At 56.9% G+C, this 26,301-nt stretch overlaps 3 protein-coding genes across 4 annotated transcripts; all 3 read left to right on the forward strand.

Annotated features, from left to right (window-relative positions):
* The first annotated feature begins 406 nt into the window (after positions 1 to 406).
* On the forward strand, positions 407 to 4,069 carry CABP2 (calcium binding protein 2). Its single transcript, XM_055315152.1, has 7 exons — positions 407 to 463; positions 980 to 1,183; positions 1,756 to 1,786; positions 2,539 to 2,673; positions 3,109 to 3,218; positions 3,332 to 3,479; positions 4,044 to 4,069. Exons 1-7 carry the CDS (start codon positions 407 to 409, stop codon positions 4,067 to 4,069), a joined length of 711 nt encoding a protein of 236 aa, XP_055171127.1.
* Positions 4,070 to 9,659: 5,590 nt separating this feature from the next.
* On the forward strand, positions 9,660 to 11,770 carry CDK2AP2 (cyclin dependent kinase 2 associated protein 2). The gene is made up of 4 exons (XM_055308651.1): positions 9,660 to 10,271; positions 10,577 to 10,677; positions 10,764 to 10,896; positions 11,253 to 11,770. Exons 1-4 carry the CDS (start codon positions 10,190 to 10,192, stop codon positions 11,318 to 11,320), a joined length of 384 nt encoding a protein of 127 aa, XP_055164626.1. The 5' UTR covers positions 9,660 to 10,189; the 3' UTR covers positions 11,321 to 11,770.
* Positions 11,771 to 12,989: 1,219 nt separating this feature from the next.
* On the forward strand, positions 12,990 to 25,990 carry PITPNM1 (phosphatidylinositol transfer protein membrane associated 1). 2 transcript variants are annotated; one of them, XM_055314911.1, is made up of 24 exons: positions 12,990 to 13,146; positions 14,098 to 14,216; positions 15,645 to 15,859; positions 15,945 to 16,066; positions 16,275 to 16,499; positions 17,939 to 18,265; positions 18,342 to 18,437; positions 18,520 to 18,627; positions 19,323 to 19,384; positions 19,478 to 19,728; positions 20,040 to 20,229; positions 20,330 to 20,437; positions 20,673 to 20,830; positions 20,914 to 21,119; positions 21,541 to 21,711; positions 22,364 to 22,528; positions 22,765 to 22,913; positions 23,014 to 23,124; positions 23,495 to 23,611; positions 23,782 to 23,930; positions 24,020 to 24,169; positions 24,250 to 24,433; positions 24,741 to 24,869; positions 25,477 to 25,990. In XM_055314911.1, exons 2-24 carry the CDS (start codon positions 14,139 to 14,141, stop codon positions 25,738 to 25,740), a joined length of 3,735 nt encoding a protein of 1,244 aa, XP_055170886.1. In that variant the 5' UTR covers positions 12,990 to 13,146; positions 14,098 to 14,138; the 3' UTR covers positions 25,741 to 25,990. The 2 variants fall into 2 exon arrangements, with proteins under 2 accessions (XP_055170886.1, XP_055170888.1); XM_055314913.1 differs by having other exon boundaries at positions 18,523 to 18,627.
* Positions 25,991 to 26,301: the final 311 nt, after the last annotated feature.

Below are 26,301 nucleotides of genomic sequence, written 5' to 3' on the forward strand. Positions count from 1 at the left end.
GGCACCCAGTCTCCTCCTCCCGGGTCTGGCCCTGCTTCTGAAGATATTAAATCTCTCCTGATTGGGGGAGATTAGGGGTAGGAGTTAAGGGAGAGAGGGCTGGAGAGGGGATATCTGGAAGACCCTCAGGAGTGAGCACAGGGAGGCTGTGCCTTCCAGGGGGCCTTGGGTCCCGAGTGGCCCCCCTCACCAGCAGAGATGCTCAGAGATAATCCTGGATTAGGACCCAAACCCCCGTGCCCAGGGCTCCCCGCCTGCCCACCCGCTCCCAATCTTCCCCACAAAACCCTAGGAAAATCCCCTGCAGTCCTCCCAGACTCTCACTGGGAGTAGCTGGGGGCTGTCAGGAGCCCACAGCATCCGCTGAGGCCCAGGCCTGGGCTGCCCCCAGGACACCAGGCCTGGCATGGTTCAGGAGCCCATGGGAAACTGTGCCAAGCGGCCTCGGCACCGGAGGCCTACGGTAGGAAAGGGGGAGAAGCCAAGGCCAGGAGGCTGGGCTGTAGCCTGGAAGGGTCAGGTGGGGTGGGCAGAGCCCTCTGTGAGGGCTGGACTAGATTAGAGACGGAGCAGCCTCAGGGGGATGGAGGGGTAGGTTCCCACTGCCCTAGACCAATCAAGATCAAGAGTCTGGGAAGGGCCCCATACTCTAGCCCCTTCCATGGACCACTGGGCCTTTCCTGCCAAGCTCATCAGGCCCCCCAGCTGCGCTCCAGCTGCCTGTGCCTGCTGCTGAGAGCTGAGCTCAAGGTCCCATTCTGCCACTGGCTTTCTGAGTGACCTTAACCCAGTCCCTTCCTTTGCGGGGGTGGGTGGGCTCGGTTTGCCCAATTAAACAGTAAGGGGATGGACCATCCCAGCCTAGAGTGTTGATGGGTGAGAGCTCCCACTGTCCCATGCCAGGTTCCAAAGACGGAAGAGGCTGGTAAATGAGGGTGGAGGGGCCACTACCCCCAGCTCATGGCTGGCTCTGCTGCAGGACCACTGGCAGTGGCCCAGCTCCCCACCAGGAGGCTCCCACCATGGCCCCAGGGAGCCCCCAGGCCCAGCTCTCCCACCAGGTGGCTCCCAGCCTGAGGAGCAGGGGGGCCCAGGGCCAGGCATCCAGGGTTACTCAGTGCTCAGCAGCCTAGTGGGGCCGGCCTGCATCTTCCTGCGGCCCAGCATCGCCGCCACCCAGCTCGTATGTATGGCTGCCCCAGGCTTTGCCTCCTCTCTGCCTCTCCCTGAGTAGGGGGGAGAGGATAGAGTGGGGTCTTTGGAGCAAAGGCACCCAGATCCAGGGGGTGGGGCAAAGAGAAGTGGAGAAACAGAAACAAGATCAGTGGGGAGACCCAGGGAGACATGCCAGGAAAGACAGAAGAGAGGACAGAAAGAGACCCAGAAAACCTCAGAGACAACCACAAGGGGGTGGGCAGGGAGGTGCCAGGGCCTCCAGGAGAGGGACAGAGGGACAACAAGAGAGACAGAGTGACACTGAGGTCCCCAGGGCCAAGTCTGAGGGTCTGCCCAACCCCAGATCCACATCTGGCAAATTGAGCTCTGAGCCCCAGGAGAGAGTGGGGGCAGGGAAGGGGGGGGCCAAGACACCAGGCCAGTCAGCAGCAATGGTTGGAGCATGTCTGAGCAGTGTCAGCCAGACACAGGCCCTGTCCATCGTGTTGGGGGTGCTGAGTGGGGAACCCTCAAAGAACAGAGGATAGGGTACAGATACCTGGGTGGTCCAGGGACTTCTTAACCTCTCTGTGCCCCCAGGACCGGGAGCTGCGGCCAGAGGAGATTGAAGGTAAAGGGTTTTGGAAAAGACTGGTGTCTCCAAAGGGGTGGGCAGAGGGTGGGGCACACAGGGTGGGGGCACTGGGTGTGGCCTCAGCTGGTCCCCAGGAGGAACTAGAGTCAAGGAGGCGGTTGCAGGAGATGGAGGAGATGGAGACCACACTGGACAGGGAGGGGCTGACCGGACCCCCAACTGTCAGTCCCCAGATCTCATTGCCAGGCAGGTTGAGGGCCGCTTTTATATCTGGTCATTCAGCAAACACCTCCCGGGTGCCCGCCATGTGCCTAGCCCTGTGTGGAGAGAACTGGGGAATGCAGCAAACTGGACAGATGGGGCCCATGTCCTCTGGAAACAGATGTCAATGAGTCAACTATGAGTACAAATGCTGCTAAGTGCTCTCAAAGAAATGAACAGATGGGCTGGAGGGGACCAAATGGAGAGGGAAGGCTTTCTTGAGTAGGTGACATAAAGACTAGAAGAGGGTAGAGTTCCAGAACGTGAGCTCCTTGAGGATAGGAACTGTTTCCTTTCTTTCCCTCCCTCCCTTGCTGCCATACCCCCAGTACCTAGAGCAGAGCTTAGCACACAGTAGATGCTCCTTAAATATTTGTTGAAAGAATGAATTAAATAGCATGTGCTAAGACCCTGTAATAGCAAAAAGAAACTGATGCTTACAAGGAGGAAGTGAGCAGACCAAGGTGAGAAGGGTGTGCTGGTCCAGGGACATGTGTAGGAGGAACTGACCCCGCCCTGCCCGGCAGAGCTGCAGGTCGCCTTCCAGGAGTTTGACCGGGACCGGGACGGCTACATCGGCTACCGGGAGCTGGGCGCCTGCATGCGGACGCTGGGTTACATGCCCACCGAGATGGAGCTCATCGAGATTTCACAGCAGATCAGTATGTGCCTCAGACTTGCCCCACGCCCAGTTCTCCAGAGGCCATGGCCATGGCTTGAGCAGCTGGGCAGCCCAGGGAACACAGGGGCCTCCCCACATTGGCTCCCGGAGCCCGGGGCCCTGGTCATTCTCAGGGCACCATCCCCTACAGGGTGGGCAGGGCAAGGATCACGATCCCCATTTTTCAGTTTAGAAAACTGAGTCTCTGAAAGCTTAAGTGACTTGGCTAAGGTCACAGAGCCAGGTCATTTGAGCCAGGACTGAAACCCAAACTCTTCAGGAAAATTAAGAAAAGCCACCAGAAAACACAGATGATCCAGCCTGTGGGGCCGCATGAGGGAGATGGGCCCATTCAGTGGGGCAAGGGAGAGGGAGAGGCCAGGAGAGGTGGGCATAGGAGGGCTGGGCAGGGGTCTCTGACGGGCCTGGCCTCCAGGTGGCGGAAAGGTGGACTTTGAAGACTTCGTGGAGCTCATGGGCCCCAAGCTGCTGGCAGAGACAGCAGACATGATTGGCGTCAGGGAGCTCCGGGACGCCTTTCGGGAGGTGCGGCCCCTGGGGCTGGAGGGCGGACGGAGGCCTCGGGTCTGCTGTGAGTGGGGGCTGAGTGAATGAATGACTGGGTCGGACACTCAATGCCACGACCAATGCCACCACAGTTTGACACCAATGGTGATGGCTGCATCAGCTTGGCGGAGCTGCGGGCAGCCCTCAAGGTCCTGCTGGGGGAGCGCCTCAGCCAGCGGGAGGTGGACGAGATCCTCCATGACATTGACCTCAATGGGGATGGCCTGGTGGACTTTGAAGGTACCACTTACCACCCTCTGTGCTTCGGGCCACACACCCTGGCTGGTTTTTGACAGAAAAGGAGCATTATCACTGTGTGCCAGACCCCATGTCCTCTCCCCGTGAGCAGGACAAGAAAGTCAATTCTTAGGAAAGTGTGAGTACTTAGCAAAAGATGTGGATGGAGCCAAGACGTGAAGCCAGACAGTCTGACGGAAACCCACTTCTTCCTGTGTGCTGTATTCCCACAGGGGGAAAACAAGGGTTAAATAATAATAGGAAGCCAAGGAAGATGAGTATGTAGAAATTCTCCAAAGTAGGCCCCAAAATTGTGAGCTTCCTAGCAGCCAAAGCAGAGGAAAATAGGTTCAGCTCCAAGGTTTTTTTTGTTGTGTTTTTTGTTTTGTTTTCCATAAAACAAAGCCCCTCTTCTTAGCCCAAAGGCCTATTCCCTACCAGATCCAGAAGACTCCCTTGCAGGCCCTGCCCTGGACCACACTCCCTCTCACCTTAAGGCCCGTATATCAGTCTCACCACTACTGGGCTCCAGAGAGCAGACCTGCAACCTTGGCTTTGTCCTGGCAGAGTTTGTGCGGATGATGTCACGTTGAGCCTGCACAGAAGCTCAGGACTTGGCAGCAGACAGGACTTGGGACTACAGCGACTGCCTGTCAGTGTGTTCCAGGAAGCCCACGGCCTCCAAATGACTCTCCCATTCTCCTTCCTACCCCACCTGTGTGCGACACCCCAGCCTGCCCTCACCCCCCAGCCCCACTTCCTCACCAACCCATCCCCATCCCTGTCTAACAATAAAGTATCTTGGAGCCTGGGGAGATGGCTTTTGCCTCTCACTTGTTTACCCCGGAGCACCCAGTATTTGGCCCCCAAAAGTTAAGTCCTGGGCTGCAAGACCCATCAACTGTGAACTCCAGGTGGGCAGGAGCCCTTTCTGGATTCTGAGATTATCCCAGAGCAAGTGTCAGGAAATGTTCCAGAGCTGGGATGCCCCTCACCCTGTAAAAAAGGCTCCTGCCAGGCCCATGGTTACACATGCCTGGCATGTGCTGCCAGATTCTTCTTCCTAAAATGTGACTTGCGTTGTGTCACACTGCTGTTCAGGAACTGGCCATGACCCCCATCACCCCCAGATTAATCCAGCCCTTTCTCCCGGCATCAGAAGGTTCTGGGAGGATGAAGGCTGGCATAGAGTCACACACAATGAGGATGAAGTAGAGGTGGGACTTACACCCTAGCCCCAGTATTCTAAAGTCACAGTGCTAACAGGAAAGGGGGCCTTGGAGTCAAGGCGACCCAGGCCTCAGGCTCTCCTAGCTGCAGCAAACAGCTGCTCTGTAGAACACTGCCTGGCCCAAGGCTGTTCCGACCTGCTGGGAGTGAGGACACAAGCCCTAACCTCCTGGTCAAGAAGGGGTGGGAACTTTCAGAGCTCCTGCCTGGGCTTCACCATCACTGCCACCAACAAGATGGCCTTGGGACCGAGAAGGTAGGCAGTCACTGGTGTCTGGCCCAGCCCAAAGTCTGGACACCAAGGTGCCAGGGTTGGCTGCAGCAGCCTCAGCACCACTCACTTGCCTAGCAGATCCCAATTAATCCTAATACTCAATTACGTGATCTCTCCTGCCAATCTGGCAGCTCTTCTCTGGGAGCTGTGGTCCATCCTCCCTCCCACCACCCTCTACCAGCTAGCACAGATGGCATGGCTGCCTGAGATGTCTGTCCCCTCTGCAGGGGCCAGGGGTAGTGATGGATGTGTGTCAGAGGAAGACCAGAACCCTGCTCAGGGCCTGCCTCCTACTGCCCCTTGCCTCCCCACCTGGCAGGCTCTGGGGCTGGGGTGGGGACAGGAGGTGATGAGGTGGGATAGTCTCAGCTGGTTGCCATGTATCTGCTAGCACAAAAAGTGCCTACTGTTCTCCAAATCTCATACATGCCCTCCTACCCCAAAAAGGCTGCTGGCCCAAAAGGTCCCAACCAGATAACTGTGACAACAGGGACCAGCCAGGAAGGAAGAGTAAGGAGGTAGAGACTGTGCTGAGCTCAGAGCCCTTTCTCTGTTTAAAGGGGGCACCTATCACCCAACCCCATTGGCTGTTGCCAGGTGGAGCAGGCCAGAGCTATGAGAGCTTCTGATTTCCCAAAAGAAACCAGAAAGTCGGATTTACATTAAGTCCACTTTAAATAGTTATGACTATCGACTATAGCATTCAATAAGGTGTATAACCTTAAGTGTACAGCAAAATGAGCTTTACATGTTTGTGTGCCCAGGTAACGATCACCCACAAAAGGATATTACATACACTTATTTTATTTAAAATAGTTCTCAGCTTACAGAATTATTTTGAAGATAGTACAAAAGCTCTTGTATACACTACTACGGCCAGTTTCTCCTGTGTGTTGGCCAAGGTTCTCCAGAGAAACAGAACCAATAGATGCCTCTGTGTATGTGTGTATGTGGGTGTGTGGATGTGTGTGTAAAGGCATTTATTGTAAGGAATTGGCTCAGGTGATTACAGGTGCTGAGTAGTTCCATGATTTGCAATCAGCAAGGTGGAGACACAGGAGAACTAGTGGTTCAGTTCCAGTCCAAGCCCAAAGGCCTGAGAACCAGGAAAGTTGATGGTGTCAGTTCTAGTCTGAGGGTGGAGGACTGATGTCCTAGCTCAACCGTCAGGTAGGCCAGGTTCCCTCTTACTCAGCCTTTCTGTTCCATTTGGGTCTTCAATTGATTGGATAAGGCCCACTCACCAGGGGAAGGGCCATCTGCTTTACCCCATCTACCAATTCAATGGATGTTAACCACATCCAGAGACACCCTCACAGACACACCCAAAATCATGTTTGACCAAATATCTGGGCCTTATGACCCAGGCAAGTTGACCCTTAAAACTAACCATCACAGTCTGTCAATATCTCACATTAGAATTGGTACATGTGCCACAATTAATGAACTAACACTGACATAGTTATTAACTAACGTCGATATTTTATGCAGATTCCATAATTTTTTCCCTGATTATCCTTCTGCTGTTCCAGAATGCCATCCAGGATACCACAAGACATTAGGCATCATGTCTCCTCAGACTCCTCTCAGTTTTGACAGTTTCTCAGACTTCTCTTGCTTTCTTAGGATCATGGCAGTTTTAAGGACTGGTCAGATATTTTATAAAAAGTCCCTAAATTGGGATTTGTCTGATGTTTCTCTCATGATTAATCTAGGGTTATGGGTTTGCAGGAGGAAGACCACAGAGGTAAAGTGCCCTTCTCATCCATTATTATCAAGGGTACATACTATCAACATGACATCACTATGGATGTTGACCTTGATCACCTGGCTGGAGGTAATGTTTGTCTAAATTTCTATACTAGTGGGCAGCCTGGGTGGCTCAGCGGTTTAGCACCACCTTCAGCCGAGGGTGTGATCCTGGAGACCCAGGATTGAGTCCCACGTGGGGCTCCCTGTGTGGAGCCTGCTTCTCCCTCTGCCTGTGTCTCTGCCTCTCTCTCTCTCTCTCTCTCATGAATAAATAAATAAAATCTTTAAAAAAAAATTTCTATACTAGAAAAGTACTCTTTTTTCTTTCTCCCATTATGTACTACACTCTCTGGAAGAAAGTCACTATGTACCCCCACACTTAAGGGGTGGGGGTTAAAATCCACCTGATTAAAGGCATATCTACATAAACTACTTGGAATTCTTTTTTTTTTTTTTTAAACATTATCTTTTTTTTTTTAATTTTTATTTATTTATGATAGTCAGAGAGAGAGAGAGAGAGTCAGAGACACAGGCAGAGGGAGAAGCAGGCTCCATGCAGGGAGCCTGACGCAGGATTCGATCCGGGGTCTCCAGGATCACGCCCTGGGCCAAAGGCAGGTGCCAAACCGCTGCGCCACCCAGGGATCCCTACTTGGAATTCTTCTACATAGATTTGTCTCTTCTCTCCCTTTATTTGTTTACTCAACCATTTATATATATATATATATATATATATATATATATATATATGATATATATGTTATATAATTACATCTACTTACATACATATAATTACATCCTAGACATTACATATCAATATATAATATCTCCACCTTTATTTACTCAACCATTTATATGTATAAATGATATACATATATATATATATATCAGTATAGGCTCATAGATATTTATTTTATGCAAGTTATAATCCTATTCTTTTTAAAATTTTGTTCAAATTGCTCCAGCTTTGGCCACTGGCAGCCCTTTCAGCTGGCTCCTGTATCCCTTTGGTATATACCCATCATGTTAGCATTTGGGGTTTGGGATTTTGGGATGTGGTGGGTTTGGGGTTTTGTGAGGTTTTGGCTTTTTTTTTTTTTGTTGTTGTTGTTGTTCCAAGATCATCTTGTATATTTCCTACACCAGTCTTAGAATTAGCCATTTCTCCAAGGAACTCTGGTTCACTTTATTGGAGAATGCTATTAGAAACCAAGATCTGGGTGCTAAGTTGTTTCTAGGCCCTCTCAGCAGACAGAGGAGATACCCATGTACACTAATCTGTGTATATGCAGTCTTTATATAATTTCTCTATGTAACCAATTGTATCTACATTGAGCTAAACATGAGTTCATACTGATATCTCCAGTTCCAACCTGGATCGTGTTAGCCTCCTCCACATGCTTACCTGTCACTACTTATTCCAACAATAAGAAATCCATCCTGACTTAACTGTCAATTCTAGTGTACATGTGCTGTGGCTTCACAATTGTTAACCCATACTGCCACAGAAAACCGCTTCATCAACTAAAGTTGATGCTTACCTGCAGCTCCTTTACATTCATTTACAGACTCCGCCCATTTCCAGATTAGCACCTTACTCCCCCACCCCTTTAGTGAGGCTGTCTCAATCCTACCATACAAAATAACTTCACTGCTTTAAAAAAAAAAAAAATCCCCGATGTCACTCATTTAACTCTACCCCTCACCACCCCCGGCACCCAGTAATCTGTTTACCTCATGTATGAGTTTGTCTTTTCCAGAATGTCATACAATTGGAACCATACAGCGCATAGCTTTTTCAGACTGGCTTCTTTCACTTAGAAATATGCCTACCTGTTTCTTTTCAGAGCTAGATAGATGATTTCCTTTTATTGCTGAATAAATAGTCCCTTATACGGATATATCACAGTTTGTTCATTCACCAATTGAAAGCTGCCTCCTCTGGAAAGACTCCTGTGATGTCACCAAGCAGGCTCCTTCCTCTAAGTTCCAATGCATCCTGTATACCAGTCTCCACATTGTCTTATTGTGCTGTGTGCCTTTGCTTTCCTGTCTGTCTCTCCTTGAGACCAGGAGCTCCTTGAGGAGAGAAGCCACGGCCAGTTCGTTTCCATATCATCAGTGTCCCGCACAAGGATGGAGGATGGAGGATGGAGTCAGAAAATGCCTGGTGGATGAATGAACGAATGAATGAATGTCCCGGAGAGGAGGAAAATCTACAGACCTGGGGCATGAAGAATACACAAGGCCAGAATAGTTTTGAGGCGAAGTAGCCCAAGAGAAAGGGTTAGTGTTTGGAGGAAAGTCTAAGATCTAGGGTGGTGAGGAATGAAATTTGAGGGGAGGGGTCTGGATGCAGAAATGGAAAGAGGACAATGAAACAAGCTCCTTATGAATATTCATTTATCCACACAACCCTGTAAGACAGTTATTACTAACGTCCGCATCTTAACGATGGGGAAACCCAAACATACTAGGGTAACTTGCCCAAGGGGAAATCGCTGGTGCGGTGGGGTGAGATTCGAACCATCAGCCTCGCTCCACTCGGTGCTCTCACCCAAGATCGGTTTGGTACAGGGCCCGGCGTGAGGCGAGAATTCAACGAAGGCGAGATGATCCTGCTGTTGTCAGTAGGAGGCCCAGGTTTGGAGTCTGGGAGGACTGGCTGAGGGGTCTTTGAGGCCGCCCTCGGACCTAACACGAGCTTAGACCAGAGGACGAGGCAAACCCGAGAGGCGCGGAGGCAGCGTCGATGAGGACCCGTTGCCATAGGAACAAACGAAAGCTTTAGGAGGGCGCATGCGCAGACCGGGGGAAGGTTGTGGAGCCGGCGAAAGGTGACGTAAAAGCGCACGGGGTGAGACGCAGGGCTCCGTACGTCAAAGCCCTGCGTCCTCCGGCATTCAGTGCAGTGGAAAGGCGCGCTCGGTGCTGGCGCCGGCAGTGATAGCAGCCCCAACCGGACCGAGAGCAGGCGGTGCGAAGCTGACGTGCAGAGCAGCGCCAGTGAAGCGTGAAGGCGGCACCCGCGCCGGGAAGACCCCTCAGCGCAAAACGCGGCCGACCGGACCCGGGTCCCGGCTTCCAAGGCCCCGCCTCTCGGGCCTTGGGACTAATCGGATTGAGAGCGCGCCGGCCCAGACCCCGAACTCGCCAATTGCGTAGGGCTTCAGCTACCGCCCAATCCGGAGCAGACAGGTGCGAGGTCCGAAAGGCGGAGACCAATCAGCAGCGGTTGCGGCCTGTTGGGGCCGATCTCTGCCAATGAGGAGGCCCGAGTGACATCCGCGCACACCAATCGGGAGTGAGAGAGCGTTCGTGCCCGCCCGCCCTTCCGGCCTGAGCTCTATTTACCAGGGGCGTGCGGCCGGTTTACCAATCAGAGCGCGGCTGAGCGGCCGAGCAGCCAACCCCGGAGGAGCGGCCGGCCGGCGTCCGCCGCACCCAAGAGTTGGGGATGTCCTACAAACCCATCGCCCCCGCCCCCAGCAGCACCCCCGGCTCCAGCACCCCTGGGCCCGGCACCCCGGTCCCCACAGGTGAGGATCCGACTCTACCCCTGCTCGCCTGCCCGGGTGGTCGAGGTCTCGAGAACACGGCCCGAGTTCTGCAACACTGGGCCTGCTGCCTCCCCTCTCTGAGCCTCAGTTTGCTGGCCTGTGAAGTGGGCGTGGTCACGTAAGGGCTAGTTGGTGGAGCGCAGGGGGAGGGGTTTGTCGCTGAAGTTGAGCGCCTGGAGCGAAGTGTCCCTTTGGAGGGAATCGGGCGAATCCGGTCGGGGGCTTGGAACGCTGGGAGGCGGGGTCCCGGCCCCGCGCTGACCTATTACTCGCGCATGTTGCAGCCGGAAGTGTCCCATCGCCGTCGGGCTCAGTGCCGGGAGCCGCTGCCCCTTTCAGGCCCCTGTTTAACGACTTTGGGCCGCCCTCCATGGGCTATGTACAGGTGAGTGGGGTGAGGGATTGCCTACGGACGGGGACTGCAGGTCCCCGCGGGCCCTGAGCTCATGGCCCTGTCCTCTTTTGACATAGGCAATGAAGCCACCTGGCGCCCAGGGCTCCCAGAGCACCTACACGGACCTGCTGTCGGTCATAGAGGAGATGGGTAAAGAGATCCGGCCCACCTATGCTGGCAGCAAGAGCGCCATGGAGCGCCTGAAGAGAGGTAAGTGAGGCTTCCACCCTCCCTGCTCAGGAGACTAACACTGGACAATCCTTCCTTAGCAAAGGAAGGACATCTGGAGGCCGCGTGACCCAAGCCTAAACAAGGGTGGGTGTCACTTTCCAGGGAGGTGTTTTGAATTGAATTGAAATTGAGTCCGTTTTGGGGGAAGGACCAGGGCATTTGTCTTTCAAAAGGACAAATTTGAGGATTAGCCAAATCGTTCATCTCATCAGGCCCTTTATCATCCTCCTCCCTTTCACTGGAAGGAAAGGGGGTGGGGAAGGAGGGTCTTCCTCTGGAGGATGAGGGTGGACCCTGCAGGGTCGCTGCATGTTACTTGCCCATTCCCACCTCAGGCATCATCCATGCCCGGGCCCTAGTCAGAGAGTGCCTGGCAGAGACAGAGCGGAACGCCCGCACGTAACAGGACGCAATTCCACCGCCGAGTCTGGACCTTTCCTGGCCACTGCAGAGCACCTGCTTCTCCCTGGCCTTCACCCCGAGTTGCACTTCCCAACCTGGGCTTCCTGTCCTGTGTCCCTTGGTGGGTGCCCTCCAGGAACCAGGGGGCGGCTCTCACTCCAGCCGACAGCACTTGACTGGGACTCTTTCAAGAGTTAGCAGCGAGGTCACTGTGAGTCCCGCCCATGACCTGCCAACAGTGTTGATCCAACTGGAGCTTGCTCCTTTCTGTGGCCCCCACCACTCAGCACTTACCCAGGACTTGTCACCACCTTTCCTAGACTCCTCCCCTAGCAAGGCCTCCCTAGGCCTGTCACCTCCCTGCCTTGTCTCCTGGGCCATAGCGACTCTTTTTTCAGTCAGTGTCTTTTGCTAAATATGCCCTTTTTGTATAAATAAAAGATAATTTGGAGTTGTTCTCTCACCTCTTAATCTTTCTGAGTGTGGTGCTTCTGCTGAGCCAGGAAGAAATTGGAAAAGAGGAGATCGAGGAGGGGAGAGGGGCAATGCAGTGGTGGGAGACAGGGCCACTGAACCTGGCCTGGCCTGGCTCCTACTGTCCATTGACTTGGGCTGGGACCCTGCCCTCCTCCAGCCCTCGGCCTTCACAGTTCTGAGTCTTGAAAAGGCTTAAGCTCCAGTAGCTGTGAGCCCTACCCTCCTACACGTGGTGCCACCAGGGGGCAGCCTGGAGCTTTAGCCGCCTCCACAGCTGGAGGGCACTGTCGCCAGCCCGGGCCTAGAGGGTTCTTTCTCTGGATTGGCAGTCAATGCCTGGCAGGGTGGAAATGTCAGTTCATATAAGCAGGCGCTCACGTGTCTTAATTTTCGAAAATCTTAACCTCCCAGTCAACCCTGGAAGGTTCTGAACACGTCCTGACTTCTCAGAGGAGAGGGGGCACTGCTGCTTCTTTTCTCCAGCACCTGAGAAGCAGAGCCAAGGGGAGAGGATGGTCTTCCAACAGGAGCGAGATCCAGCTCGGTGCTGCCATCCACCGTCCCAGCACCTCCTAGCCAGCTGGGTGTGGTCCCGTGAGCCCAGCCCTCAGGTGTCTCAGCCTTTGCCCAGGGTCTGGTTGGCCAGACTTGTGGACCCGGAAGGCATCTGTGGGAAAAGCCATGGGGCCCCATTCAGGGGCTAGACCAAGGATTTCCGGTGACCACAGTAGCGGTCTGCCTGGGTGTGTACCTGAATGACCCCAGAGGCCTGGGGCACTGGAACCCCAGCCCCTTAGAAGAGGCAAGTCTAGGACCAGCTTCTCGGCCAACTTTGGGGACTGAGACATTTCCCCTATCCCGGGTTCCAGGTTGGAGGGCTGGGGAGAATGGGGATGGGGTCCTGCCATATTTCCATGGCACACAGGAGGGCTGGGCCAGGGTGGAGACACGAGCCATTAGAGCTTAGGAGATCCCAAAGAGCATAGAGGGAGTAAAAAGCGCCAGCACTTGGAGAACTGCCTCTTCCCCCGCTGCCTGGGGGAAGGAAGGCAAGGGCCGCCCTCCGCCGCCACGGGCGGGGCTGCGGGACCCCGCAGGAGTGGGGAGGGCCAGCCGGGCCCAGGAAAGGGGCGGGGCGGCCGCAGTGACGCGGCGGGCCGGGGGGAGGGACGGCAGGGGCGCCGGCGGGCGGACCCGGAGGAAGGTCGGGGCCATGGGCCCGCGCTGCACCTCCAGAGGGTCCGGCGGCTGCTGGAACCCGAGGCTGGGGCTGGGGGCTCTCCGGGCTCCGACCCACGGCCCTCCCGCCCCCACCCGGACCGGGTGAGGGGCGCCCGCCCTAAACTAGAGGTGAGACGGGACGTCGGCGGGCGGGCCAAGAACACGGCGGGGGACGGTCCGCCGGGGAGCAGAGGGAAGTGGGGACAAATGGGGCCTCTCGCCTGCTCGCCGGGTGCGAGGTGGGAGGGGTGCCTGTAGCCGCACCGGGGCGCAGAGGGGCGGAGGGGGTCTCTCGGAGTGGGATACCCAGTGGAACCACTCTTGCCTCAGCCCCAGGAGGGGTCAACTCCGGGAAGGATGATGGTGTGGCTGCATAGACGAGTGCCAGGGGTCCAGGAAGGATGCTGAGGAGGGGAAGTCGAGGACTGGGCTGCGGGCCAGAGGGCAAACGCAGGTCTGGGGGCCGGAGGGGTTAGTCATGTGGTCCAAGAAGGTAGGTTCGGGTGCAGGGGGTGGGGAGCACTGACAGACGCTAAGAGGAGGAGCGCCCGGAGCTGCTCTGCGGACAGACATCCCGGGGACTAGGTTCTAAGTGGATGTCGGGGAGTGGGGGACACGCGACCCCGCCGACTAGGGGATAGTGATGCAGCGGGCGGGCCCCGACAGGATGGTTGTGGAAGGCGGGCCTGGAGGGAGGGGCCGGGGGCTCGGCTCCTGGGGGCGGGTCCCGGAGGGATGCAGCTTCGAGGGGGCTTAGGACGCGGCCGCGGCTTCAGAGGCGAAGCTGGCCCTGTAGCCCGCCGGCCCGCGCCAGCCGCTCCGGGGGGCCCGCGTCAGCGCGCGGTTGCCATAGCGACGGGCGGGCGGGGGACGGGGGCTGCGCGGAAAAGAGGTCAGCGCTCAGCCTAGCTGCGGCTCGTGGCCCCCGGCGGCGCTGGCGGCGGCACTGGGCTCGCCTCTGCCCACCCCGTGGCGGGCCCAGGCATGGGGTCCGGCGGCCCGAGCCCTCCGGCCCGCGCGCAGGGCTCGGGGCCGCGCGCCGCCGCCCCGCACTGACTGCCGCGCCGTGCCCTGCGCCAGGCGGAGCGGAGGCCGCACTCGGCCGGCCGAGCACCTTCAGGATGCTCATCAAGGAGTACCACATTCTGCTGCCCATGAGCCTGGATGAGTACCAGGTGGCCCAGCTCTACATGATCCAGGTGAGGGCGGTGGGAAGCAGGGGGGGGGGTGGCGGTGCACACTTCATGATGGGGTAATGGCAGCAGGAGCGCGCAGGCCGCACCTGGGACGAGTGGCCAGGCCCAGCTCAGCCCCCGTCAGCCCGGCTCTGGGGCTTGGAAGGACTCAGAGCCTAGGGGAGGACAGAGAAGTACCCCTTCCAATACGGGAGCCCAGGAGGTGGCTGTGGGAAAAGGGGCAGAAGGGGCTAGTGGCCCCATCCCCCAAATGCCTGGCCCCTGCTTGATGCTCAGCCCACTTCTGATCTCCTTTAATCCTCCTTAGAATCTGTAACCCCTTGTGGGAGGGAAAGGAGTGCATGAGGAGGCAAGAGTGAGAGGCAGGGAGCCAGGTGGTAGAGAAGACTGGAAGGGGGTCCCCAGAGGGTGCAGATTCCTGACAACCCCAGGTGGTCAGGGAGATGGGAATGAGGATCAGACCCCAAAACTGTGACAGAGGGGCAGGCAGGGACCCTAGAGGGTGAGGTTGGGGTCTGAGCTTGGGTGGAATGCAGTGAAGCAGGCTCTCAGGGAGGGAAGACAGCGCTGGGCCTCTGGGAGGCCTGTGTTCCCCAGAAATGAGGGTCAGGGTCTGAAGGGACAAGAGGGCCAGGATCTAGCCTCAGAGGGTTGAGTGGGCCAAGTTCAGGCTCCAGAACTATAAAAGGACAGGATCTGAATGCCTTCTAGCCATAAGGGGTGTGGCAGGAGCTGGTGTTGGGGTCCCAGAGAAGGAGGGGATTGGGAGCAGATTCTCAGGAAAGTGTGGGCCCCTTTTACTGTCCTTGATCCTTCCAGCCAACCCTCCAGGCCTCTTAGCTGCTCCTGGAGTACATGTGGCACACTCCCACCTCAGGAGCTTGCATCGGCATCCCCTCTGCTTTGAATAGTTCCCTCCACCCCACATCTGTACTCCACATCCACCCTCCCCTACTTCAAGCTGTATTCACACTGTGGTCATGTTATCTTCTCAGTGAGGCTTTCCCTGATCATCCTGTCATAATCATAATCCCAACCCTATATCCCTGGCCCTAACCTACACTTTCTTCTTCCCATAACACTCACCACTTCTAACATACCATGTCATTTGCTTCTGTTAAGTCCCTCCCTCCACTAGAACTAAATCCCACAGGGCAGGCAGGGTCTTTGTTTTGTTCATCAACAGGAGGTCCCAATTCATATAATCCCAATATGCCTAGAAAAGAGCAGACAATCAGTATGTGAATGAGTGCTGGGTTGCAAGCCCTGTGGAGGACTGGACAGCAGCTGTGATCCTGATCCTAGGGAACTGCAGGGGACCAGGGTTGGGTCTCAGGGAGATAGAAAGGCTAGGACTAGCGTTCTAGCACTGTGTAGAGGGCCAGGCTGAGCTGGGGCTGAGCTGCCCATTCTGCTCTGCCCCGGGTGCAGAAAAAGAGCCGGGAGGAGTCCAGTGGTGAGGGCAGCGGCGTGGAGATCCTGGCCAACCGGCCCTACACAGATGGGCCCGGCGGCAGCGGGCAGTACACACACAAGGTGTACCACGTGGGCTCCCACATCCCAGGCTGGTTCCGGGCACTGCTGCCCAAGGCTGCCCTGCAGGTGGAAGAGGAATCCTGGAATGCTTATCCTTACACCCGGACACGGTAAGTGGGTGGAGCAGGCCTGGAGCAATGAGGAGAACAGCCCTGGTGGGCACAGTAATGACCCTCACCCCTGCCCTGTGCCCAGGTACACCTGCCCCTTTGTGGAGAAATTCTCCATCGAAATAGAGACTTATTACCTGCCTGATGGCGGGCAGCAGCCAAATGTCTTCAACCTGAGTGGAGCTGAGAGGAGACAGCGCATCCTGGGTGAGGCCTGGGGCCAGTGAGGGGAACCTAGAGGCCCTCTCAGGCCACCTGCTACCTCAGTGAGCAGCCTCTGACAAGTCACAGCCCCTCTCCAGGTCTCAGATTCCTGGCTGTGCAAGGCTGCCTTCCCAATCCCAAGGCAGGGAAGGGGTGGCAGTGGGGGAGGGGGCTGGCATGGCTCAGTATACTGCTGGAACCCTCCCCTCAGACACCATCGACATCGTGCGGGATGCAGTGGCCCCAGGAGAATACAAAGCAGAAGAGGACCCCCGGCTGTACCGCTCGGCCAAGACTGGCCGAGGACCACTGGCTGATGACTGGGCACGCACAGCGGCCCAGACAGGGCCCCTCATGTGTGCCTATAAGCTGTGCAAGGTCGAGTTCCGCTACTGGGGCATGCAGGCCAAGATCGAGCAGTTCATCCATGATGTCGGTGAGCACCCAGCCACAGGAGGTTCCCTTTACCCAGCATCCACCAGGCACCCCTTATTTGAACCAGGGGTGCTCCCAGAAGCATAAAGCCATCATTTCCCTTTGACTTGTTGGCACTGGGGCAGAGGAGAGCAGCACAGCCCGGCTGGGGGTTCATGGGAGCCTAGCCTTGAGGTATAGGTAAGAGTCAGGAGGGCAAGAAGCTGGGGACATGAGTTCTGAGCACGCAGGCACTGACATTCAGAGATGCTACTTTCATCCGTTAAGCTTCCAAGATTCTCCAGTGTTCGGTGGGTCAAGGGAGACTTAGAAACTCAAAAACCAGCAACACACAAAGAAATACAGCCTAAGGCTGGGACTCTGCCATCATTCTCTTGGGGCCCCTCCCATGCCCAGCACCCATGGCCCCATGCTCTAGCCTTGGGATCCAGAAGTCCTGTTTCTAACCCGACGGCTCCTGCAACTCTGCCCCGCCACATCCCCCAGGTCTGAAGGTGGGCCGCCTACAGTAGGAGCGTACAGGGGCCTGGGCTCCATGGGACCTCCAGTGAGCCACTTCCCAGCCCTGCACTTTAGTTTTCCCTTCTGTGAACGAGCAGGAGGCTAGTTCGGGTATTAAGAGCTAACACTGACTGAGCATTCACAACATGTAAGGTGCTTTGCTAATCACTCTTCTTGCAAGAGTTCCTTTAACACCCATGACACCCCTGCAAGGTAAGAACTGCTATTCCCATTTTACAGACCAGATGAGGAAATTTAGCTTAGAGAATAATATAGGCTCCTTGTCTCACATTTGTAAAAATACCAAAAAGCACGAATAAGAAAATGAAACCAGCAATATATAACTGTGGTTAAGATTCTGATCTATTTCCTTCCAGAAGTTTATAATTATAATCTGACCTTTATTAGTTTATTTCCTAGATACTAGTTTACTCCTAGATATTGGAGTTTCTAACTTTATTCCTCTGCTTCCAATGAAAATATCCCAGAATGGGTATCATCTTTCGCTACAAACTTCATTAAGTGCCAACACTTCCATTAACTATTAACACCTTCATTAACTATCAACAATTTCATTAACTGTTAATGCTTTAATTGTTAACTCCTCTGAAGGAGTCAGCAGGAAGCTAGTGAGAAAGACAGCAAGAAGCCTGGGTCCCAGCTTTCCAGGGTGTCAGCACTGGGTTTGTGCTCAGAGTTGGAGTGTCCAGAGGGATGAAAGAGGCAGGAACAGAGGGAGGCAGGTGGAGCAGAAAGACAAATGCCCCAGTTTCTATTCCCATCTCCCGGATGGCACTCGCCCTGGCCTACTTTGTGGCTCTGGGTGGGTGGTGTGCCCAGAGAAGCCATCACCCAATGTAGGGGGCTAGGTATGTGGCTTCCTGGTGGCCGTGCCAGGGAAGTTCAGGCTGGGAGGACATGGTTCTGATGCCCCTACAGGTCTGCGTCGGGTAATGCTACGGGCCCACCGCCAGGCCTGGTGCTGGCAGGATGAATGGACAGAGCTGAGCATGGCTGACATCCGGGCACTGGAAGAAGAGACTGCCCGCATGTTGGCACAGCGCATGGCTAAGTGCAACACAGGCAGTGAGGGGCCGGAGGCCCAGGCCCCTGGGAAGCCTAGCGTGGAGGCCCGGGCTGCAGCCAGCCATGCTGGCACCCCCGATGGGCCTGAGGCACCCTCCGGCCCCGATGCCTCGCCTGATGCCAGTTTTGGCAAGCAGTGGTCCTCTTCCTCACGTTCCTCCTACTCATCCCAGCATGGAGGTGAGGCTGGGGCACAGGGTGGGAGGGAGCCACCCTCAGGCTGGACACCCAGGCTGAGGTTGATATGGCCCTGCAGGGGGCGTGTCTCCCCAGAGCTTGTCCGAGTGGCGCATGCAGAACATTGCCCGAGACTCTGAGAACAGCTCTGAGGAGGAATTCTTTGATGCCCATGGTCAGCACCACAGCCCTGGTGGGGGTGGGGGTATCCCTGAGCGGCTCCTCCTGCCCCATGACATAGCCCCTTGTCCTTTCAGAAGGCTTCTCAGACAGTGATGAGGTCTTCCCCAAGGAGATGACCAAGTGGAACTCCAATGACTTCATTGACGCCTTTGCCTCCCCTGTGGAAGCTGAGGGGACACCAGGTAAAGATTGCCATCCACCAGCACTCTGAATGCAGTAGACACTCAGAAAACAACACAGCCCTGAGTTTAATGGGGTCCTAAATTGAATGTCAGTCCATTAAATATACAGGTGAATAATTAGTGGATAAGGAGTGGATAGATGGTTGGTTAGAGTATTCCAAGCTCAGACACAGGCCAAAAAACGAAGGAATTAATTTGGAATCCAGGAAGGCTTCACATGGGAGATGATATCTAAGCTGGATTTTATTTTATTTTTTATTTTTTTTTTCTAAGCTGGATTTTAAAGGATTGGACGAACTCTGTCCATCAGAACTTTCTGTGATGATGGAAATGTTCTAGCCACTAGCCACATGTGGTTTTCACTTGAAACATGGCTAGTGTGACTAAGGAGCTGAATTTTGCCTTGCATTGTATTTTAATTTATTTCAATTTAAATAGGCATATGTGACTAGTGACTACCATATTGGACAGGGCAGGATTGGAAGGAATCTTCTAGGTGTGTTTGCCTGGATAGTAGCAGGACCAACATATACAAAGGCCCAGACATGTGAAATGACCCACGAGAGCCTGATGAGAGAGGATACAGGAAGTTGAGGGATGGCTCAGGCAGACAGCAAAGCAGATATCTGAAGTGCCCGATGAGGGGATCCCCACAGACCCCTCAGTCTCCTTCACTGGCTTCCTCCATCCTATAGACCCTGGAACCGAGGCCACCAAAGACATTGGGGATGGGGCCCGAGCACCCAGGGACTCAGAGGTGAGTATGGTCACCTACCCCACAACTGCAGTCTGCCTGTCGGCCAGGCAGGCTACTGCCCTGACACCCCTGGCACCCCACTTTGCCCCACAGGGCCCAGACGGAGCTGGGGAGCTGGGGGCAGAGACATGTGCAGTCCACGCCCTCTTCCTCATCCTGCACAGCGGCAATATCCTGGACTCAGGCCCTGGAGATGCCAACTCCAAGCAGGCGGACGTGCAGACCCTGAGCCTGGCCTTTGAGGCTGTCACACGAATCCACTTTCCTGAGGCCTTGGGCCACGTGGCGTTGCGTCTGGTGCCCTGCCCACCCATCTGTGCTGCTGCCTATGCCCTTGTCTCCAAGTACTGGTCAGGGGTGGGAGGGTGGGGGATGTACAGGGTCTTCAAGTTGCAGAGAACATGGGGCTCCAGGGACCTAAAAGGCCTCATGAGGAAAGGGGGGAGGAGGCCAGGAAGCCAGACACCTGGGCCAGTCATCCACCCAGGTGGACTTCGGCTTCTAGTCAATGGTTTCATCACAAAGGGCCCTTGGGTGCTGATGCTCCCCACAAAGGCCCCATGGTGCTAAGACTTGCCAACAGGCCAAGGGGACTGGGAGGAGGCAATGCAGGGCTGGAGGGCCTCCCACCCACCCACCCCACCTCCTCCTACAGCCTGAGCCCCTACAGCCATGACGGTGACAGCCTGTCCCGCTCCCAGGACCACATTCCTCTGGCTGCCCTGCCACTGCTGGCCACCTCATCCTCCCGGTACCAGGGCGCTGTGGCCACTGTCATCGCCCGCACCAACCAGGCTTATGCTGCCTTCCTGCGCTCGCCTGAGGGTGCTGGCTTCTGTGGGCAGGTCAGCAGTCAGGGACATCCTAGGGAAGCTTGTTGCTAGAGCCTTCCATCTGCCTGCCTCTGCTACAGCCCTTCCTGATGGCACCACTCTCACCAATCAGGTGGTGCTGATTGGAGATGGCGTCGGCGGGATCCTGGGCTTCGATGCGCTCTGCCATAGTGCCAGTGTGGGCACAGGGAGCCGGGGCAGCAGCCGCCGAGGGAGCATGGTCAGTTTGGCCGAACCCTGCCTCCTCAGGAGGGGGGTATCCCTCCAGCTCTAGGTCTCTGTCCCCTGCAATATGACAGCTCCCCTGCTGCCTTGTTCTGTCCCCTATTGGGCTTTGCCCCGAGTTCTCTCCTGGAGTCCCTGCTCCACCCCCAAGCCTCTCTCCTCACTTCCAAATAAGTAGAAATCGAATTGTCTCCAATCCTAGGGATATTTCTGTCCTCTATTTTGTCTAGAACAATGAGCTGCTCTCACCGGAGGTTGGCCTAGTGCAGGACCCCCTGGCAGATGGGGTGGAGGGGCTGGGCCGGGCGAGCCCAGAACCCTCAGTCCTGCCTGCCCAACGCACCCCCAGCGACCTGACCAGTACTGAGCCTGAGGGTGCTCAGAACAGGTGACGTTTATACTCCATAACCCACACCCTGGGCTTGTGTGGGGCTGTGGAGGCATCAGCACTGAGCACCCTTCCCCACGCAGCCTGCAGGCAGCCCCCACAACCACCTCCTCTGGGGAGCCCAGGCGGGCAAGCACAGCCTCCTGCCCACCTGCTGCCACTTCTGAGGCTCCTGATGGCCCCACCAGTGCTGCCCGCCTTGACTTCAAGGTCTCCGGCTTCTTCCTCTTTGGCTCCCCGCTGGGCCTGGTGCTGGCTCTGCGCAAAACCGTGATGCCCGCCTTGGAGGGTGAGGCTCAGGGTGGGGGTGGTGCCACACACCTTTCCCTTTGCTCCTCCCTCTCTTCTGTCTCCCATGAGATGCTGGCATTATTGCCATACCCCCAGTATAAACTAAGTTGCTGGCTGGAGGAGGGAACCTGAGGCCCTTCAGAAAGAAGGGACTTGCCAAGGCCAAGTTCCCAAACACAGTGCTCTGCTCGGGAACAGGTCTGACAGCCCAGGGAAGGGGTCCTCACCAATCCCATCAGCAGATGAAAGGTCTTATCTCTTCTTAGCCAGGACACTCATCCCACTTTATCAGGAATCTGGTGACCTCTCAGGGAGCGCAGTTTGGGAAGGGCTGGCTCAGGGTCATACAGCATGTGAGGTGCTGCTTTGCACACCTCCCAGCATGCCCAACTGCAACTCCTCTTTCCTTTGTCTTCCAGTTGCCCAGATGCGCCCAGCCTGTGAGCAGATCTACAACCTCTTCCACGCGGCTGACCCCTGCGCCTCCCGCCTTGAGCCCTTGCTGGCTCCCAAATTTCAAGCTATCGCCCCACTGGCGGTGCCCCGCTACCAGAAGTTCCCCCTGGGAGATGGCTCATCCCTGCTGCTGGGTATGCCCCCAACCAAGATAAAGGGGAGAAGGAAGAGGGCATCAACAGGGAGGGATGGGAACAGGCCCCCCTGACCCAAGAAGACGTGAGGTGGTTCCTACATCATTGCTGACCTCTCATGTCACCAATCCCAAGACCATGGAACCCTACCCAAGACTCTCTGGCAGTCTCTGCCAAGAAGTTGGGGGCAGTCATGATGGCTAGGCTAGAGAGAGGAGCCAGTGGCACTGTCGTGCTAGTGTCTGGGAATACCCACAATGTGGAGGGTTGCTGTACTGGAGGGGAGCGGTGCACAGCATATGCATATACACTTGTGTTAATGCATCGGTATGGGGCAGGTACCTGTATATGCATGCAAGTGGGTACCCATTTGGCCCCATGAGACAAATGGGCCTGTGTGGGGGTGATGGTAGCAGGCATTCCGGCAGGAATACAGTTGACTGTTGGCATAAGCTAAAAGGAGACAATGCTCCCCTATTCTTTATTTCTACCCAAATACGGGACAGTTCAGCCTCTGCCAGTACGTGACCAGGGAGGGCTGGCAGGGGAGACAAGGGAGGTGTCAGGGCCAAGCTGTCTTGGAAGCCCTAGGTGGGAAGACAGGAGGGCAGCCGGGCTCAGACTGCCACTCAGGTTGCCCCACCTTCCCCAGCTGACACTCTGCAGACACACTCAGGCCTCTTTCTGGAAGAGCTGGAGATGTTGGTGCCCTCAACACCCACCTCTGCCAGCGGTGCCTTCTGGAAAGGCAGTGAGTTAGGCACCGATCCACCAGCCCAGCCAGCTGCTCCTAGCACCACCAGTGAAGTGGTTAAGAGTAAGTCAACCAGCCACCCAGCTGGGGAGGGGACGCTGATTCTGCCCCCCAAAGCCCACCTGAAACACCCTTGCCCCCAGCATTGGCTCTGGGATGAGAGGGCCCCGGCACCCAACATTGGACTTGGCAAAGAGCAGGCTTGGCAGAAAGGAGGGGAGAAAGAGCACTCGGGGGCCAGACACGTGGGCATGAGGTGGGAGGCCACCCCTGACCCACTGCCCAACGTGGCCGTGCAGTCCTGGAGCGCTGGTGGGGGACCAAGCGGATTGACTACTCGCTCTACTGCCCCGAGGCACTCACCGCCTTCCCCACCGTCACGCTGCCTCACCTCTTCCACGCCAGCTACTGGGAGTCGGCTGATGTGGTGGCCTTCATCCTGCGCCAGGTGGGCTCGGGGATACAGGGTGGGAGATGAGACCTGGACAAGGGATAGGGAGCCGAGAGGCAACCCCAGGCTCCCTGTTCATGTGGCCTCTCGCACACAGGTGATCGAGAAGGAGCAGCCACAGCTGACAGAATGTGAGGAGCCATCCATCTACAGCCCGGCCTTCCCCAGAGAGAAGTGGCAGCGCAAACGCACGCAAGTCAAGATCCGGGTATGGGCCCTTCCCCTTGTGGCCTCAGGAGCAAGACCCTGCCCCCTCTCCCCAGCATCCCCACCGCTCCTGGGACCTTCCTGGGTGCTGCCCCCACACCGAGTCCTGGCTCTGCCCTTGGGAACCAAGAATCTCCTCCCCTTCCACCGCTGCCTGGATCCGTGCTCTCTGCACCCAGCCTCATCCTCTGAATCCCATCCTGTCCATCCCCTGGGACCCGCAGTTCACACACACTCCTGACCTCAGGTCGGGTTGGAAAAGTGCCCACCACTTGGGCCTCGCCCCTGCCTGGGCATGGGTCCTCCACAATAGCTCCTCCTGCATCCCTGTCATCTCCGGGCTGTGGGCTCACGCCGTCTCCTCCCGCCAGAACGTCACTTCCAACCACCGGGCAAGCGACACGGTGGTGTGCGAGGGCCGCCCCCAGGTGCTGAACGGGCGCTTCATGTACGGGCCCTTGGACGTGGTCACGCTCACTGGAGAGAAGGTCAGGACATGCTGGCCTTGGCCCCGGGTAGACCTGCCCCCATCCAGCCGGGCAACTCTGGGTCTCCTCCACCCTCCGACAACAATGACAGCCCAGACCCTCCTCCACTCAGGGTCCTGGGGTGCGTGAGGCTCCACCTCATGGGCCCTCTCGCCTGCTCGGCCCACCAGGTAGACGTCTACATCATGACGCAGCCACTCTCAGGCAAGTGGATCCACTTCGGAACTGAGGTCACCAACAGCTCTGGCCGCCTCACCTTCCCGGTGCCCCTCGAGCGCGCGCTGGGCATCGGTGTCTACCCGGTGCGCATGGTGGTCAGGTGAGCACTGGACAGGCCAGGCTTCTGTGGGCCGGGGCTCTGCCGGGCCTCGCTTGCCCCACGCAGCTCATGCAGTCCCTGGGCCGCAGGGGCGACCACACATACGCCGAGTGCTGCCTGACCGTGGTGGCCCGTGGGACCGCGGCCGTGGTCTTCAGCATCGACGGCTCCTTCACCGCCAGCGTCTCCATCATGGGCAGCGACCCCAAGGTGCGCGCCGGCGCCGTGGATGTGGTCAGGTAGGAGCGGTGCCACCCAGCTCACCCCGGTGACCCGCCCCACCCCCGGTGATAGAGCTGACCGCCATCCCACCCCACAGGCACTGGCAGGACTCAGGCTACCTGATTGTGTACGTAACGGGCAGGCCCGATATGCAGAAGCACCGCGTGGTGGCCTGGTTGTCGCAGCACAACTTTCCTCACGGCGTCGTCTCCTTCTGCGATGGCCTCACCCACGACCCACTGCGCCAGAAGGCGATGTTTCTGCAGAGCCTGGTGCAGGAGGTGCGGCGGGGGAGGGTCCATCCCCGCCCCTCCTCGCCCCCACCTGAGGTTGTAGGACACACGGAGGCCCACCTGGTCCCACCTCCATGGGCTCGGGACCCTAACTGGCAGGAGAGGCCCCTATGGTCCAGCCCTCTAGTGGTCGGAGGGGCCCCCAGTCCTCAGGCCCAACTCTGGCTCCCATCTGGGCCTGGTGACATAAGACCCTGTGGCCCTGCCTCTGTCTGAATGGCCCCACCCCTGAAACCTTCCCAGAAACTTGGGATGCCTAGTGGCCCGGTCCCCTAACCGGCCTATCCCGCCACAGGTAGAACTGAACATCGTGGCCGGCTATGGGTCACCCAAAGATGTGGCCGTATATGCGGCGCTGGGCCTGCCCCCGAGCCAGACCTACATCGTGGGCCGCGCAGTGCGGAAGCTGCAAGCTCAGTGCCAGGTGAGGGCCGAGCAAAGCTGGTGATCAGGAGCTGGCCAGGTAGCCTGAGCCTGGGTCTGAGGCCATGAGGACCACCTGCGTTAAGCACCTGAGGGGGCGGCTATAAAAAGGACACCGGGCTTCTCCTAGGATAGGGTCAAGGGCAGCTTGGAGCTGCTGGGCAGGCCTGGATTGATAACAGGGGGGCTAGTGTGCTCCAGACCAGGAGTGCTCATTTCACTTTGCAGTGGCTGCGGGCATGGACCTTGAGCTTTCTGAGCTCCAACTTCCTGCCTGTAGAACAGAAATGAGCTGGCACCAACCTCTACCCCTTGTGAATATCACATAACATGCCAGGGGCTGGGAATATAGCAAGTGCTTACTGAATGTTAGCCGCTCCTCTTTCCCACCAAGACCTCAGGAAACTGAAGCCCAGGGAAAGGCAGAGGAAGAAAGCCAGGGCACTCTGGCTCCCAATCTGGGGTTCCTATCTGCATGGCTCAGGCCATGCCAGGTCTATAATGCCACCAGCACTGCCCAGGAGCCTGGGGGTGGGGGTGGAGTGAGGGGGGCAGGTGAGGGCTGCATGTGGGCCTGAGACCAGCTGTCCCCTCATCTCTGCCCACAGTTCCTGTCAGATGGCTACGTGGCCCACCTGGGCCAATTGGAGGCAGGCTCCCACCCTCATGCCCCCGCTGGACCCTCCAGGGCTGCCCTGGCCAAGAGCAGCTATGGCGGGGCTGCTCCTGTGGACTTCCTCCGAAAGCAGAGCCAACTACTCCGCTCCAGGGGGCCCAGTCAGGTGGAGCGGGAGGGCCCAGGGACACCACCCACCGCCCTGGCCCGGGGCAAGGCCCGGAGCATCAGCCTCAAGTTGGACAGCGAGGAGTGAGGTCCAAAATGTGGCTGGCCCTGAGTTATTTATTCGTGTACTTGAGGGGCCCAAGTGGCACCTGTGGGAAGCTGGGGGCCCAGATCGCTGGCCCCCCCACCCCACACCCTGCATCCCTGTCTGCCCCTCAATGTTACTTCCCTTTCATGTGGGCGGCACCTAGCCTCGGGGGAGGAGGGAGCAGTAAGGGCCTGGAGGCCTTTCCAGTATGTGTAAATCCATGAAAATAAAGCACCTGTAACCCAGCCAACTGCCCACTCGCCTGGCACCAAGCCCACTTTCCAGTTTGATGGGGACACTGCAGGGCAGAGAGGGGCCAGGATGTGCCCAGGGTCATAGCATAGGTCAGAGGCAAGGCCAGGATGGGAGCCTGGGCCTCGAGGTCCTCCCTTCTATCCGAGGCTTCCTCATGAACAAGCAGCCCTCCCCACCTGGGTCAGCCCTTCAGTTCACATGGGCCCAGACTTGGCTTCTGCCTGAAACTTCTGCCTTCAGAAGCTGGGGCCACAACACTGTGGGACCAGGGGCTGGAGGGGAGTCCAAACTGGGGGGCCACCTCAC

The sequence above is a fragment of the Nyctereutes procyonoides genome, unplaced genomic scaffold, assembly GCF_905146905.1.
Source record: "Nyctereutes procyonoides isolate TBG_1078 unplaced genomic scaffold, NYPRO_anot_genome, whole genome shotgun sequence".
Lineage (NCBI taxonomy): Eukaryota > Metazoa > Chordata > Mammalia > Carnivora > Canidae > Nyctereutes > Nyctereutes procyonoides.

Bases quoted from the DNA above. Each gene is read 5' to 3' on its own strand.
- PITPNM1 (XM_055314911.1), top strand. From the start codon at position 14,139: ATGCTCATCAAGGAGTACCACATTCTGCTGCCCATGAGCCTGGATGAG. The intron at 16,500-17,938 runs GTGAGCACCCAG...ATGCCCCTACAG, and splicing joins GCAGTTCATCCATGATGTCG to GTCTGCGTCGGGTAATGCTA. The intron at 23,612-23,781 runs GTCAGGACATGC...TCGGCCCACCAG, and splicing joins TCACGCTCACTGGAGAGAAG to GTAGACGTCTACATCATGAC.
- CDK2AP2 (XM_055308651.1), top strand. From the start codon at position 10,190: ATGTCCTACAAACCCATCGCCCCCGCCCCCAGCAGCACCCCCGGCTCC. The intron at 10,272-10,576 runs GTGAGGATCCGA...CGCATGTTGCAG, and splicing joins CGGCACCCCGGTCCCCACAG to CCGGAAGTGTCCCATCGCCG. The intron at 10,897-11,252 runs GTAAGTGAGGCT...TTCCCACCTCAG, and splicing joins CATGGAGCGCCTGAAGAGAG to GCATCATCCATGCCCGGGCC.
- CABP2 (XM_055315152.1), top strand. From the start codon at position 407: ATGGTTCAGGAGCCCATGGGAAACTGTGCCAAGCGGCCTCGGCACCGG. The intron at 2,674-3,108 runs GTATGTGCCTCA...CCTGGCCTCCAG, and splicing joins CGAGATTTCACAGCAGATCA to GTGGCGGAAAGGTGGACTTT. The intron at 3,219-3,331 runs GTGCGGCCCCTG...ATGCCACCACAG, and splicing joins TCCGGGACGCCTTTCGGGAG to TTTGACACCAATGGTGATGG.